Raw genomic sequence first — 18001 nt, 5'->3', positions numbered from 1 at the left:
CCTATGTTGGATGGGGCACCAAGTATTCATTCACTGTACCTATGTTGGATGGGGCACCAAGTATTCATTCACTGTACCTATGTTGGATGGGGCACCAAGTATTCATTCACTGTACCTATGTTGGATGGGGCACCAAGTATTCATTCACTGTACCTATGTTGGATTGGGCACCAAGTATTCATTCACTGTACCTATGTTGGATGGGGCACCAAGTATTCATTCACTGTACCTATGTTGGATGGGGCACCAAGTATTCATTCACTGTACCTATGTTGGATGGGGCACCAAGTATTCATTCACTGTACCTATGTTGGATTGGGCACCAAGTATTCATTCACTGTACCTATGTTGGATGGCGCACCAAGTATTCATTCACTGTACCTATGTTGGATGGGGCACCAAGTATTCATTCACTGTACCTATGTTGAATGGGGCACCAAGTATTCATTCACTGTACCTATGTTGGAATTGAACCTGGGCCTTTGGTATGTCAAGCCATTGCTGTAACCACAGGGTTCCTCATCGTCTCCATCACAAAATGCATGTCGGATGTGTAGTGTAGTGTAGTTAAGAGAAGGGCTAATTTCACTGCTATTATTTGGTTTTCACTGATAAGGGAAGAATAGATGTCAGAGTATCTGCAGACAATCATGCCATGCTTTTTACAAAAGGCAAAGGCAGTTAATGTTATGTCAGGTCTTCAATGGTAGTGATTTCATATATGTGGCGGACAGGTACCTTATTTTTGTGAATGTTAAAACATCATGTTCAGATGTTTCATTTAATAAATTATTGATGTACAATATACAATGTAAATATTTAAAATCTCAACGGCAAACAATAACCAGTCTCGATTGTCTGCCAGAACAGATTCCATTGCAAGTAAAATGCTGAATAGCGGGGAAAATTATATATATATGTATCACTGAAAATCAGTGATGACAACTGGTGTTTGAGGAAGGAATAAAAAATTGTCTGAAATCCCCCAAACAAATAAAAAAAACAAGAAATAAATAACATAAAATATGACTGATCACAGATACATTAAAGTTATTGATCTTGAAAAGTTGCAATATTTCATTTTGATGAAAATGTGTCAATTTCATTTTTATCAAAAAAAATCCAACTATTTGGTATTGTTTGAATTAGACATAAAGTATTTAGTTCAAACGTAAGACTTCCGGTGTGAATTCAGTGATAACCATATCAGGGTAATTCTATAAATTGCTAATAATGCATATAAGTGTATATTTTCATTGTGCATAAACATGATGACACAGGCTAGGGTGTAAGGTCAGTTTATTAGTTTACTGGGATGTATATGGGTGATTACAATGACTGAATCCCTGAAATAACCTTTGATTTATGTCTCTTTCTCTGTCCAGTGCAGAGTGAAGTGGAAGTGAAAAGTGCAGGGGTGAAAACAAAGGGTTTTAAGTGTAGGACACTGAGATTTAAAACTAGCCAATAAAGAAAACACCTGATTGACCACCAAAAACTACTTGTCTGCCCCATAATGCAGATGACAGACCCAATAATTAAAACCAAACAAAAGAGTAGAGCTTTAATGATGATGCTTAACTTACAACGACTTAAATATCTTATGCAGCCTAAAATGAGAAATACAATTGTTGTAGATACATCAATTAAGGTAATTGCGTTATGCATCTGAAATAAATTCAAATAATTATTGTTAGTTACTGCAGTATCTGAAATATACAAAATAACATTATTGACAACATAGTAAGAAAAACAGCTAATTAATAAAACATGATCAATATATAACTACTCTCTACCTCTCTAGCATGCTGGTCTCATGACATCAATGTCTGATGGTATATTACTTTCAATCTTTATTTGTTGACATAATCAACAGTAGACACTTCTTTAAATAACATCACCATAGACTTACATGTCTGCTTAATAGTTTTCAAAATACTCATATAAATGCTCGTCACGATATGGCTGAAATATTGCCCATGTGACGTAAAGCATTAACTCACTCACTCACTCATATAAATGGACCAAGTTCTAAAACTACATGCTGCACTGCTGTTCTTTCTGTTTGTCAGATTATCTCCCTTATTTTATTTATTTTTAAACTTATCCTATCTCACACTATGCATTTTACCCTTCTTCTTCGATCCTGGTGTGGAAGCACTCTTAAAACAAGTTTCCAGCTTCCCACTCGTCCCTACACATCCCAGTCGTCACCATGGTCACCACCATAAACATTTGGTTGACGAACACTGCCTGAATCCCATGCAACCTGATCACATGACGTACCCACACTCACTCTCTTTCTAATTGCCTTGTTGTGTGGACATGTTTTAATTCTAGAGAATTATAGATCTTTTTTATACCCCCGACAAAATGTCCGTCCGAAAATTGTGTCCGCACGATTTCTCTTCAACTATTCAGTGGATTCATCTCAAACTTAGTACATATAATCTGTGTCATATGGAGGGGTGCAGTCAAAAGAAAAAAAATTGTTTTTATTAATTTTCCAATTTTTTTATGGATTTTTCAAACCCTAATGTCCGTCTGAAGACTTTGTCCGCACGATTTCTCTTAAACTATTCAGTGGATTCATCTCAAACTTAGTACATATAATCTGTGTCATATGGAGGGGTGCAGTCAAAAGAATTATTATTATTTTTTTAATTTTCCATTTTTTTATGAATTTTTCAAACCCTAACGTCCGTTCGAAAATTTTGTCCACGCAATTTCTCTTAAACTACTCAGTGGATTCATCTCACTTAGTACATATAATCTGTGTCATATGGAGAGGTGCAGTCAAAAGAAAAAAATTGCTTTTATTAATTTTCCATTTTTTTATGAATTTTTCAAACCCTAAGTTGAGGCTAACCCTTTCCTAGCTATTTAATTTGTAACTACTGACACACTAGGTGGGTCGGGGGTATTAGTGAGCCACGCTCACTTTTGCACTTGTTTTATTCTTTTAGTCTGTCTCAATAAACACAACTACAGAGGTTATGAATAAGTGACTTGTGAGAATTCTAAACACACTTTTTTGGCGTTGGAGGCTCACTCGCTGTGTTGTGATTGTTGTGACCAATGCACTAATAAGAGTGTTACAAACAGTGTCTACTTCTCGTTTGCGGACTTCAGAATTTCCACTGGTACATATCAATAATAAACTAACGATCTCTGTTATATTTCTATGTTTTAAAGATATGGAACATGGCCTTTCATCAGCTCAGAAATCTAATGGACAACGTTATCGGCAATTAGGCCTCCTGTTTCATTGTCTCAGGCTTCCCACCCGTCTGCCACAGGATCAAGATCAGGATTGGCTTTCCCCATTACGGGATCGTTATGACAGGCGTGCTCTAAGTCAGGCGACAATACAGCAGTCAGGATTGGGATCGTCATCATTCATCACCCTCATTCATTAATGGGTTTGGAGACATATTGACAGTCAAGATCGCATCGGACTCTATGGTTGGTGTTCTCTCAGTCTGATATTCAAGCTTTGGTACAGATTATGTCTACCACTCTTAGTGAACATGACTTACATTTGGTGACGATGATTTATGAATGGAGTTGTCGCCCGTGTCGATACCCTTGTCTACAGAAGGTAGATGGTCACAACATAGCACCACTCAATCATGAGAGGGTCGACAGGGTTGTCATGTGCTACCACTGTCCTGGGATTTTCGTTTACAACCATTATTTTCACAAACAGATCCAAACCCTGGGTAATGTTATAACTGCACCAGTTATAGAGTTTCTCTGATTTTCAACATTTTCAAGACTTATTTAAACGCATCAAATTTCACGACGATCACCTTTCTAATGCACCGGTCTGATCCCTCATCCTACAGGGACCTGGTTGCCTGTACACTGCCTTTACACCATTATTCTTTGGAACCCAGGACACCTCTTTTGTCTGTCTGACATACAGTTCGCACTGGACTGTCACGTTATGGGTTTTTGTGTATGGAGCTTTGACCATGTTTTGAGCAAGAATGCATTTTTCCATGTTCCTGTACAAGGGTGATTTACATATCAGATGTTAAGACTTTTCTGATTTGTAAAGAAACCCGATTATTCTGGAATAAGAACAGACTGACCTAATGTGAGCCGTTTGGTGCTCTTTACAGGTTGGTTTGCATGATAAATTATACATACTGCTGTAGCCGCCACAGGCACCTGACGATATCGAGTAGTACATCTAATGATGGTGAGTTGGTGGATCTGAACACATTAATTTGTCGTTCGCCCTCAATAATCTCCACGTTCCTTCAATGTACAGTAGGGCGGAGGGGGTAACCTAGTGGTTAAAGTTTTCGCTCCGCACATGGGTACAATGTGTGAAGACGATTTAGGGTGTCCACCGATGTGATTTCGCTGAAATATTGCTGAAAGCGGTGTAAAAACATACTCACTTAATTTACAGGTTCTTGAAACACAGACGCACTTCCGCATGGTCTCAATCACCCTGGTACGTATAGTCCTTCGGCCAGGGGATTATATGATTAACCCAACCAATGCATCGCCTGTTCGTCAGTGACTCTCCTATTGGTTAGAGAGTGCACTTATTTGATCTACATGTGGCAGGATGTTGCTCGCAGACAACAGAATCTCAAACTTGGAGGTCAAGTCCTCCTACGAGCATCCTGACTGATGGTTCATTTAAAACAGCAGATCAGTTGTGAGTATGGAACATATACATCAACAAGATGGGATTGACAAAACTTCCATCACTAATATGAATGCTGAACTCGCTTCATGTTCATGTTCAACCAGGCACATCCAGGCTTCAAACTGGGACCCAATATCACAACCAGATCAACTTTCACCGAATGAAAGCCTGCTTATTCCAGAGGTATTTCAGTGGTTCTGCCAGCTCTACCGGAAGCCAGAAGTAAGACTGTTTTGCAACCAGATACAAACTACTGAGGTTCACCTCCAACATCCCATACCCATGGGCATGGGTGTAAGATCTGCTAGCTATCTCTTGGGAATTAATGGCTGGATGCTTATTTGTGTTTGTTTTATTTGTTGTTTACTGCCGCACTTAGCAATAATTAGACTGTGAAGGGGGTCTGTAAATAATTGAGTCTAGACCAGATCCAGAGATTGATATCATGAGCATCAATCAACGCAATTCGGATACGATGATATTCGTCAACCAAAACAGCTAGTCTGACCAGCAGATCCTGTTGGTTGCCTGTTAAGACTAGCGTAGTCACTTCTTACAACAAGCATGGGTTGCTCAGGAGACCTATTCTATTCTGGATCTTCGTGGTTTTCTGACAACAAACAACTTTTTTGGGGAAGCAAAAGGTTGGTTCACCATACTCATAAACATGGCAGAGCGATGACTTCATTGTCAGACTTACTTCTTCAGCCACACTCAAGCTAGCTATAGCCATCACCAGAAGTGGCAGACATTCAATGGTTGTTACAAGTCATGAGACATTCAATCGTCAACCACAGCATCTGAATAGCTGTATACCTTCAGCACTTGCCTACCTCAAGGAAGCTGAAGGGATTTACACTTGCTATTTATTTACTCGCAGATATCCATGGTAACAGAGGTTCAAGCCTGATTCAATCTTATAAATTAGCCGACAATTTACTCGATTCCGACCACCAGCTTGGGACCTGAACATCACATTACATCATACCGGTATATCATCTGAAGCTTAGAAACCCCTGGCTGGTAAACACTTTGAGCATATCCATATCAAGACAGTCTTCCTGTAGGCCCTAACTACAGCAGCACGAATCAGTGAGATCCATCCACTGGGTTCATTTTGAGAGACAGCACCATGGTAGATTCTTCTTTCTTTATTGCCAAGAACCAACTCCCTGGACAGCCAGACTGGTTATTCAATACTCCTTTGCTCTCTGCCTTATTAGGCCCTGACGATCTCGAAGATCTCTCACTTGTGTCCAATGAGAACCTTACAGATCTACCTTAAAGCTTCAGATAGCATACGTTGCTTACGCAAGAGTTTGTTTATCTCCTTGTTGACCACTGCTGAGACTAAGTATCCCGGACCATGGCATTCTTTTCCTATGCTCGGTCATCTTACATGCCTACACTTTCCCAGGGTAACTGTCCCAGTGGTCTCCAATCAGCATGAGATGAAGGCAGTGGTGTCGATGTATGTTATCGTCGATAATGGAAGATTGCTTCTAGAAGTCAGGCACAGTGTTTGACCTTAGGGACATGTCGGTCTTAGATGTACAAGGCCTTCATCAGTTTAGACCACTGGTATAGGTGTAGATGAAGATCCAAACGGATCGCATTCCTTATCATGTACTTACAGAAATATATAATCAAGTACATGTGGCTTGTTTATTGTTTCTTATAGATAGGGTTCCAAGACTTGAATTCCCAGAAGAGGGAAAACATGCTTGTCTGTAGAGACTTCTTCATGGACGTCACCATAGCGTCTGGCAAGTTGTATTAATGGTGTTCTCATCTTCTAAATGCTAACCTCTGTCTCTGTGTATGTTATGACTGTACGGGTATGGTTGATCGTTCCCTCTTCTCGTTCTAAGCGTACTCAATCTCTGCAGATTGATAGCTTTGACAAAGGGTCAAAAGAGATGCCAAGCTGGCCAACCTTACATCTGTTGGACCGTATTGTGTGAGGACTGTCTTGCAGAACTTACTGGCCAGAGAAAGGGTGAAAAGGGGTAGGTTAAAGTTGTGTCTGAATAGGCTTCCACTTGTTCAAAGCTAAACAGTTGTTCAGTAGATCCACGTCCTGTGCAAAACCACAGAACACATGAGTTACCGGATAACATGTTGTATCTGTCCTAGTAGTACAAAAGGATTTTAAGAAGCAACACAAGTCTTTCTATTACAACACTAAAACATATGACAATTATTGGATTGGATCATAGTTTAGACTAGGGATCTGCACCAACCATCCAACCATGGGATGAATGCATAGTTTGGGATATTATAAGTCTAAAATTTAATTTTTTTACAATTTACACTGTATTGTATATTTATATACTTATCCCCTCTAACATGCTAAACACCCACCCAACCATATCCGCATCACAGTTACACCAGGCTGTACAAAGGGAGTGTGCTGTGTACATCATGTGATATGGTTGGATGGGATTCAGGCAGTGTTCGTCAAACCATTGTTTGTGGGGTGACCATGGTGACGACTAGGATGTGTTGGGGTGAGATATTTTTTGAAGCTGGAAACCTGATTTAGGAGCGTTTCAAGTGAGTGAGTGAGTGAGTATGGTTTTACATCGCTTTTAGCGATATTCCAGCAATATCACGGCGAGAGACACCAGAAATGGGCTTCACACATTGTACCAATGTTGGGAATCGAACCCGGGTGTTCGACATGACGAGTGAACACTTTAACCACTAGGCTACCTGACCGCCCAGGAGCGTTTCAATACCGCGATGGAAGAAGAAGGATAAAATGCATAGTGTGAGATTGAATAAGTATATAAATATACAATTTATTGTAAAATTTTCAAATTTAACGGAGTGAACTGTCAGTTTGTCGCCCCCACCTCTTTTGCTGTGCCATTTTTTTATGACACCCATGTTCTACATGTGTCTGTATTCCTCTCGATAGTAGTGGGGATTTGGTGGTCGCACTGGGGACTTTGTGAGAATAGTAATTGGATAGGGGACCATTTTTGGAAGACCAACTTAACTAGATCTAGATAGATATCACATCTAAGAAAAAACAAAAATGTCATCTCCCACTATTCCATACCCAGTCACTAAAGCAGTAACACTGTTAAACAAAATGGAAATTCTCAACATATTCAGTACATTACATAAACTGAGTTAAAACTGCCAATAGTGAGATATTGATCTTTAGACCATTGTATCTACTGTTACTGTGGTTTTGAATTGTTTAAATCCTTGTTACCCGTGAAGATTGGGTAGGATTGGGTGGTCAGGCTCACTGAGTTGGTTGATACATGTCATCGATTCCAATTGCGTGGATCTATGCTCATGATGCCAATCACTGGATTGTCTGGTCCAGACTCGAATATTTAGACCTAGAATTTTAGCTGGAATATTTCTGAGTGTGGCGTTAAACAACAAACAAACAAATTCCTTGTTTACCATGTTTTGTTTTTATTTTTAAGGCTGCTGAGAAAGCTATTAAATCTGTCTGGTTCAACCGAAATGCGAATGTGGCAGACGGACTGCGAAACCATGACATAACGATCACATCACGAGGATTGAACAATCCCCAATTATCAGAGTTGGCATCCCAGCTGCAATGTTTAATCGGTGACTTCAACAGAATGCGCTACCCAGATAGACTTTCCTTTCCAAGTATTCCTGCTGATGTGTACACGGATGACAATGCAAGGCAGGCATGTCAAGTTGCACAGAAAATTCTTAACCTGGTGAAAGAGTTACTGGATCATGATTGAGGTGAGATCTTTATACTGGACCAATTTAGCTGTGGCTTGCCTTTTTTGTTTAGCTCATCTGGACTGAGCGGCCATGTCAGCTTTTGTCATGAGTTGTCCGTCATATTCCGTCGTCGGTGTAGGTCATAAACATTTTACAATTTTGAACTTTTATTGGATTTTTTTGTTATTATCAAGGGTTCAAATTTGTTCAAGGAATTAAAATTTCGAATTCCAATATACCGGTATCCACCAGGTATCCATCTTTGATTAAGAATACAAAAAGTTAAAATTTGTCTCCGAAAAAAAAGAAAAGTGGTGGGTGAGATGGTCACCTTCTGCAGTACGAACTTTGTTAAAGGTATTTTGTTCACATGTTGTAGGATGAAATTTAGTACTTGTCATCCTGAGGCTGTGGAATTACAAGGGACTTTCAGGTTGTCTCATATTAGACATGTTTATTTCCCAAACATGAAATGTACTTATTAAACCACAAGTACATATAACTTTCTTCTTATTAATGTTAAAGACAGGGTACTTTCTGTTTTAAACATGACATGTATACTTCCAAAACAAAAGGGATATCATTCAACCTGAAGTCTGTACAGCTTTCACATTAAGGTAACTGGAGGCTAAGGACTTTCTGTTTTAAAGTTGTCTTGCATTAGAAATGTGAAAGGGAAGTTATGAAACAGGAATTATACGATGAATTTGGGATTCTGGTTGGTCATTTACAGGTATCAAATCACAATAATCACCTTTGGTTGAAACAGCTGATTTGATGATCACATCACTCTGAAAGATAATAGATGATCTATATACTGAAACAGGCAGATATGAAGGTATTGCAAGAGATCATAGACTTTGTAGGATTAGTCAAACTGATTGCATTGAAGATGAACATCACTTTTTATCATATAATGGGTAGGTTTCTTGGCAGGATAAAGCCAACGGATAAAAACGATATCCGTTGGGGTTATATGCGGATAGAGATGCAAATATCAAAGGTCAAGTGGGGACTACTTTCACTGCTTATAAACAAACATGGCGTCGCCCTCGGCATTCGGCAATCGAGTCAGAATTAACCATCGGGAATGTGGATAAACTACAGGGATAATTGCTATCGTTATCAAAAGATTTGTCTAATATACTGAAAATCAGTGTCTAACTGTGACGTAGCTAAGGCATTTTATAAGTTTTGGCAACTTTGGAGATATAAATTTCAAAACAATTTTGTGAGGGCACGAGGCCTAGCCAAGCGGGATCAGTAGCCATATCTGTGCTTGTAGACCTCTGCGGCTTGAAACCTTCTCCACAAATTAAAATAGTTGGATTTGGCCGAAATATGTTTGAATTGTTACCTTGTTTCGTTTTGTTGCTGTGTGTACATCTGACTACACTTCTTAACGTTATGACAGGACAGACCGACTGTCAACAACGTCTGACCGTTGCCGTGACGTCTCATAGACTAGGGTTAGAGTAGCTTCCCTTTGATAAAGGGCAGTTACTCTAGCGGACAGACCGATGGATTGCCGCGAAAGGCAATGAAAAAACAATTGTTGTTTTGCGTATAAGTTGCTTCGCCACTGTATAAGAAACAGATTTCAGTTGGTACTATATTGGCTACTGTCACTGTCCGACTGACACATCACTTACCCTGTGACGTAATAAATATTAATGCGCGCATTCCAGGAAAACTCGCAATGTTTCGGTAATGTTTGTGAGAGAGGGAAATCAATTTTGAAACACAGAATTAAAGAATGACATTATATGATAAAGAGGTTATCATGCTTGTGTGTTTGGGGATGGTAAATATCCTGTGTTAGGAATAAACACTATGTATTTAGCTCGCCAAGGCTCGCTAAATACAATGTTTATTCCTAATGCAGGATATTTACCATCCCCAAACACACTCGCGTGATAACCTCTATTTATGTGTATATCCAGTGTATATTGATTTAAGAGCAAAATATCTAAATAACTATTTCTACCACAACCCAAACTGTAACAAATTTCGTAAATTAATGACTCTTGACGTTGAGAAATTCATCAATGTTCATTTTTCATGCTATGAAACAAAGAAAATGTATGAATTTGTAACACGCCCAAGACAATGCACTACAGGCCTTTGGCCTCATCAGTACCATGAATAAAGTTTGATTGAAAGATAACAGAACAGTACTTCCTTTCTCAGTTATTGATGATAGGCATTTAAGATAATTACCTAGAAGTACAATTATAGTTTATATAATGCAGATTTGTGGTAATAAAATAGTATTCTGTTGCAAAACATTTTAATTTAATTTTGCAGTTTGGGCAGAAATCTCAAAATATTTTGCTACCGCCATCTTGCTTTGTAGCTATGGACATTGCGTAATAGCTCAAAACATTACTAAGAATGCTAACTAAAGAGGAAGGGCCTGCTGTCGCTTTAAGGACCTTCATCATGTAATGAAAACAAATTCATCTATCTAAAATGTTTTCCAGTTGTTCCTCGGTTTGTCAATTTCTGGACTATCTCAAGATGAAGTTTAAATTTAGTCGCCGAAGTGTTTTTATTGATGGGAGGCAATCAATAGGTTCCTACAGATCACAAAATTATAATTAAGATAGCATATGCCATCTGAATTAGTTGCAACTTGGACTTCAAACAGAATTAAATGAGCAACATTTGTAGAGGTTGTCAATAGGATGCTCCAGCAAAACTTTGACATCTTGAACATCGTGGTAAAGGAGAAAATTGCAGAAAAAAATTTGAGTAGGTGAAAGTTTTTCATGGATGACAAAATGGCCACTGCAACATGGCCATTGAAGCATAAAGGCAAGGCACCTACAGCCTGTCAAAGAGGTTTCTTTCTTTGCGTAAGACTACTTAAATGGTACATGACCGTGAAACCCCCGTATTACCAAACACTGTCCTTTGTAGTGGAAAGACCTTTGTACTTTTACCATGCAATATAAAAACTATGTTGTTTTACATTCTTGAAAATCAAATTTTACAAATAATTTGAAAAAAATCTAAATTTTTAAACTGATCATATCTCACACTTTGCGTTTCTTCTTCAATCATTTGTTGAAACGTGCTTGAAACATGTTTCCAATTTCTGAAATAAAGACATTCAGCTGAAAACACTCCAGCGTCTCCATGTTTACGTCCAGCAGCTAGGTCGATTACATGCTACCATGCATGGATATAACTCTGCCAACTCATTTGGGTCTCATGGCCATTGTGTGTTTGACATGTTTTGACATCTAGGAGAAGTTTGTTTGAACTGTCGTGTGAATAAATACACAGCCTACATACATGGGCGAAAAGGGCAGACAATGGCCAGTATGTAAGCGCACATATTCAACATTGGACCCTCATTCCTTGTGTTGTGATTTTCGTGGGAACTCACGAGTGCCATGCTTCTATCTTCAGCGATGTCGTTGTAGATTATCAGACCGGTGTTCTAAGGCCAAGGATTTAACTTTGAAATCCCAGACCGGGTCTATAGCCAAATCAGTTGCATCCATCACTGATGATACTATCTCTGACAGCATCCTCACAGATGACATTTCCTATTTACCGATCCCGCTCTTGCTCACACTCCTCTTGCAGCGACCGATTGCGCTCCCGTTTCCGACACCACACTTGGAATCTTCATGTTCCCCTCCTACAGGCGATTGCGAGAAGGACGATAGTTCTCCTCTCGGGGACACTCCTGATCATCATGCTCAGGATCAATTTGATTCTGATAACAAAGATGGGCGTTTCCAGGATCGTCATTCAAGATTGGGCCACCGCTCTCGCTCTCACACTGTATGATCACTTGATAACGAACATTCGCACTGTTCCTATGCTCAGCGCTCTCCTGAAGGACGAGCATCTCGGGACGATCGTCATAGCTCACAATCCTTGTCCACTTCGTATGACCATTCCTCGGCTCTTTCACCCTCGGGAAGCTCTACTTTTGACGGGTTTGGTTCTCCAATGTTGGTGTTTACAACTATGGGAGCTATCAGAGATTCGATACCTACACATATTGTAGACAGGGATTAGATACCGACTCGGATCGTAGACAATGATAGCGACCTGGATACCTGTATCCACCAAGCTTTCCCGACTACCGCTCTACCACTGGCTACGGTTACTCTCCACTTTGCCATCCTCCTCTGAAAGCTAAGGATCATAGGTCATCAATGCCTAGGGAACTGGTACATCGAAGCCATGAGGTATACACATGGTTGGCTCAAGCAAGCTTGCCATGCACGGGAGCAGGCAATTGATTTAGCTGCTAGTCGTAACCATGGAGGTGTGTTCGGGTGAATCTGTTTATTTTAGAAGCTTGAAACATGTTTCCACATAGGATTGAAGAAGAAGTAATGCAAAATGTGAGATAAGATACAATTTATACTAAAATGTCCAATATTCTCAAGAACCACAAGGTGTAGCAAGCTGACATTTTGTGTGAATGGTTATTGCTAAAAAAAATTCAAGATTCAAGGAATCATGATTAGCACTCAACTCCAAACCTGGTGCTATAGACAATGCTTGAAACATAAGGTTTTTCATTTATCTATTTCATCAATTTTGCTAACTTGATAAATATTGACCTTTATCACCATAATTGAACATTGAAATATTTCATTATAATTGAGGTGAGGTACAGAGCCTTGTGGATTTTCATGGTTCAAAATGCTGTAAAGGTACTATCTAGAGCTATGTTACCTCTAAATTTTATGGCACTAAATCAAACGTTCTTCACCTTGGCCTATTTTTATTTCCTAATTTAGACCAGAATCCTACATTTTGAGAAATGTATAAAACAGGTATGTGATATTATGATCAATGGAAGTGTGATTGAATAAAATGTTATTTCCTTTTTCATCAACAGATTGACAAACTCATTTCAAGATCTTCAGGAACCTGGACAGTTAAGAAGTATAGACCATCATTTTGTCAGCAGTCTGATCAAATGTTGAAATATGTTTTGAATGTTTTTTGTCAATTTTTTTAAGAGTATATTTATTGTTCTTTGCATGTTTAATTGTATTCAAAATAGCCAAGAAGCTAGTATACAAACATGAACTAATTCATGAGTTACCATTAGTCCATATTAGAGATACCATTGACAATGGATGTTGTCCTCACCAGTTATTCAACACTTCATAACAGTTAAACTTTGATAATATTGCTAAAAAAAACAAAACAATAAACTCTCATTAAACTTTATGTTGCTCTATGTTAACTCAACAAAGTGTACATTTGGTTAAATTGATAAGCAATAGTCTTGTCGTGTCCCACGTGAACCCCGTCAAGTGTAAATACAGTGAATGAGCCAGAAGTTATGTTTTGAGTGAGTTATACATATTCCTATCAAATATATATAGTCAAATGAATACTTTGTGATCTTGTTTTATCCTTTACTCACCGTCTCAACCCTAAATACTTTGAATGAGACAGATGATTTTGTTCTGAGTTCGTTATACATAACCCTATGAAGTGTAAATACAATGAATAAAACAAATGGTAAGTGTTCTGAGTTGGTCATACATAACCCTATGAAGTGTAAATACAGTGAATGAGATCAATGTTTCATGTTTTGATATGGTCATGCATTAACTGGATCAAGTGTTAATACAGTAACATAGATACCTAGTGGTCTTGTTTTGTCTTTTGCTTACTGTCTCAACCCTAAATACCTTGAATGAGACTAATGATTAGTGTTTTGAGTTGGTCATACATAACCCCATGAAGTGTAAATACAGTGAATAAAACAAATGGTTAGTGTTCAGAGTTGGTCATACATAACCCTATGAATTGTAAATACAGTGAATATATCAAATTGTTAGTGTCCTGAGTTGGTCATACATAACCCTATGAAGTGTAAATACACTGAATGAGACCAATGTTTCATGTTTTGATATGGTCATGCATTAACTGGATCAAGTGTTAATACAGTAACATAGATACCTAGTGGTCTTGTTTTGTCTTTTGCTTACTGTCTCAACCCTAAATACCTTGAATGAGACTAATGATTAGTGTTTTGAGTTGGTCATACATAACCCCATGAAGTGTAAATACAGTGAATAAAACAAATGGTTAGTGTTCAGAGTTGGTCATACATAACCTAATGAAGTGTAAATACAGTGAATAAAACAGATGGTTAGTGTTCTGAGTTGGTCATACATAACCCTATGAAGTGTAAATACAGTGAATATAACAGATGGTTAGTGTTTTGAGTTGGTCATACATAACCCTATGAAGTGTAAATACAGTGAATAAAACAGACGATTAGTGTTTTGAGTTGGTCATACATAACCCTATGAAGTGTATATAGTCAAATGGATACTTTGTGATCTTGTTTTATCCTTTGCTCACCTTCTCAACCCTAAATACCCGGAATGAGACAGATGATTAGTGTTTTGAGTTGGTCATACATAGCCCTATGAAGTGTAAATACAGTGAATAAAACAGATGGTTAGTGTTCAGAGTTGGTCATACATAACCTAATGAAGGGTAAATACAGTGAATAAAACAGATGGTTAGTGTTCTGAGTTGGTCATACATAACCCTATGAAGTGTAAATACAGTGAATATAACAGATGGTTAGTGTTTTGAGTTGGTCATACATAACCCTATGAAGTGTAAATACAGTGAATAAAACAGACGATTAGTGTTTTGAGTTGGTCATACATAACCCTATGAAGTGTATATAGTCAAATGGATACTTTGTGATCTTGTTTTATCCTTTGCTCACCTTCTCAACCCTAAATACCCGGAATGAGACAGATGATTAGTGTTTTGAGTTGGTCATACATAGCCCTATGAAGTGTAAATACAGTGAATAAAACAGATGGTTAGTGTCTTGAGTTGGTCATACATAACCCTATGAAGTGTAAATACAGTGAATAGAACAGACAGTTAGTGTTCTGAGTTCGTCATACATAACCCTATGAAGTGTAAATACAGTGAATGAGATCAATGTTTCATGTTTTGATATGGTCATGCATTAACTGGATCAAGTGTTAATACAGTAATATAGATACCTAGTGGTCTTGTTTTCTCTTTTGCTTAATGTCTCAACCCTAAATACTTTGAATGAGACTAATGATTAGTGTTTTGAGTTGATCATACATAACCCTATGAAGTGTAAATACAGTGAATAAAACAGATGATTAGTGTTCTGAGTTGGTTATATATAACCCTATGAAGTGTAAATACAGTGAATAGAACAGACAGCTAGTGTTCTGAGTTGGTCATACATAACCCTATGAAGTGTAAATACAGTGAATGAGATCAATGTTTCATGTTTTGATATGGTCATGCATTAACTGGATCAAGTGTTAATACAGTAACATAGATACCTAGTGGTCTTGTTTTGTCTTTTCCTCGCTGTCACAACCCTATAGACCTTGAATAAGACTGATGATTAGTGTTTTGAGTTGGTCATACATAACCCTATCAAGTGTAAAAACAGTGAATGAGATCAGTGTTTCATGTTTTGATATGGTCATGCATTAACTGGATCAAGTGTTAATTCAGTAACATAGATACCTAGTGGTCTTGTTTTGTCTTTTGCTCGCTGTCACAACCCTATATACCTTGAATGAGACTAATGATTAGTGTCTTGAGTTGGTCATACATAACCCTATGAAGTGTAAATACAGTGAATAAAACAGATGGTTAGTGTTTTGAGTTGGTCATACATAACCCTATGAAGTGTAAATACAGTGAATTAAACAAATGGTTAGTGTTTTGAGTTGGTCATACATAAACCTATGAAGTGTAAATACAGTGAATTAAACAAATGGTTAGTGTTCTGAGTTGGTCATACATAACCCTATGAAGTGTAAATACAGTGCATATAACAGATGGTTAGTGTTCTGAGTTGGTCATACATAACCCTATGAAGTGTAAATACAGTGCATATAACAGATGGTTAGTGTTCTGAGTTGGTCATACATAACCCTATGAAGTGTAAATACAGTGCATATAACAGATGGTTAGTGTTCTAGGTTGGTCATACATAACCCTATGAAGTGTAAATACAGTGAATAAAACAAATGGTTAGTGTCCTGAGTTGGTCATACATAACCCTATGAAGTGTTAATACAGTGAATGAGATCAATGTTTCATGTTTTGATATGGTCATGCATTAACTGGATCAAGTGTTAATACAGTAACATAGATACGTAGTGGTCTTGTTTTGTCTTTTGCTCACTGTCTCAACCCTAAATACCTTGAATGAGACAGATGATTAGTGTTTTGAGACCCATGAAGTGTAAATACAGTGAATTAAACAGACGGTTAGTGTTCTGAGTTGGTCATACATAACCCTATGAAGTGTAAATACAGTGAATAAAACAGATGGTTAGTGTTCTGAGTTGGTTATGCATAAGCCTATGAAGTGTAAATACAGTTAATAAAACAGATGGTTAGTGTTTTGAGTTGGTCATACATAACCCTATGAAGTGTAAATACAGTGAATAAAACAGACGATTAGTGTTTTGAGTTGGTCATACATAACCCTATGAAGTGTATATAGTCAAATGGATACTTTGTGATCTTGTTTTATCCTTTGCTCACCTTCTCAACCCTAAATACCCGGAATGAGACAGATGATTAGTGTTTTGAGTTGGTCATACATAGCCCTATGAAGTGTAAATACAGTGAATAAAACAGATGGTTAGTGTTCAGAGTTGGTCATACATAACCTAATGAAGGGTAAATACAGTGAATAAAACAGATGGTTAGTGTTCTGAGTTGGTCATACATAACCCTATGAAGTGTAAATACAGTGAATATAACAGATGGTTAGTGTTTTGAGTTGGTCATACATAACCCTATGAAGTGTAAATACAGTGAATAAAACAGACGATTAGTGTTTTGAGTTGGTCATACATAACCCTATGAAGTGTATATAGTCAAATGGATACTTTGTGATCTTGTTTTATCCTTTGCTCACCTTCTCAACCCTAAATACCCGGAATGAGACAGATGATTAGTGTTTTGAGTTGGTCATACATAGCCCTATGAAGTGTAAATACAGTGAATAAAACAGATGGTTAGTGTCTTGAGTTGGTCATACATAACCCTATGAAGTGTAAATACAGTGAATAGAACAGACAGTTAGTGTTCTGAGTTCGTCATACATAACCCTATGAAGTGTAAATACAGTGAATGAGATCAATGTTTCATGTTTTGATATGGTCATGCATTAACTGGATCAAGTGTTAATACAGTAATATAGATACCTAGTGGTCTTGTTTTCTCTTTTGCTTAATGTCTCAACCCTAAATACTTTGAATGAGACTAATGATTAGTGTTTTGAGTTGATCATACATAACCCTATGAAGTGTAAATACAGTGAATAAAACAGATGATTAGTGTTCTGAGTTGGTTATATATAACCCTATGAAGTGTAAATACAGTGAATAGAACAGACAGCTAGTGTTCTGAGTTGGTCATACATAACCCTATGAAGTGTAAATACAGTGAATGAGATCAATGTTTCATGTTTTGATATGGTCATGCATTAACTGGATCAAGTGTTAATACAGTAACATAGATACCTAGTGGTCTTGTTTTGTCTTTTCCTCGCTGTCACAACCCTATAGACCTTGA

At 37.8% G+C, this 18001-nt stretch overlaps 1 protein-coding gene across 1 annotated transcript in view; it reads left to right on the top strand.

The window, feature by feature from the left end:
• Positions 1–17559, top strand: part of LOC124136331 (sacsin-like) — a 52442-nt gene extending 34883 nt beyond the window's left edge. Inside the window, exons 8-9 of the mRNA XM_048401436.1 lie at positions 8119–8413; positions 13269–17559. Of these exons, the coding sequence (XP_048257393.1) occupies positions 8119–8412 (294 nt within the window). The 3' untranslated portion in view covers position 8413; positions 13269–17559. The remainder of the gene's footprint in view (positions 1–8118; positions 8414–13268) is intronic.
• The last annotated feature ends 442 nt before the right edge of the window (positions 17560–18001 follow it).

Source organism: Haliotis rufescens, unplaced genomic scaffold (genome assembly GCF_023055435.1).
Source record: "Haliotis rufescens isolate VD_foot unplaced genomic scaffold, xgHalRufe1.0.p SCAF_22, whole genome shotgun sequence".
Taxonomy (NCBI): Eukaryota; Metazoa; Mollusca; class Gastropoda; order Lepetellida; family Haliotidae; genus Haliotis; species Haliotis rufescens.
This window is presented reverse-complemented; position numbering and strand designations above follow the sequence as displayed.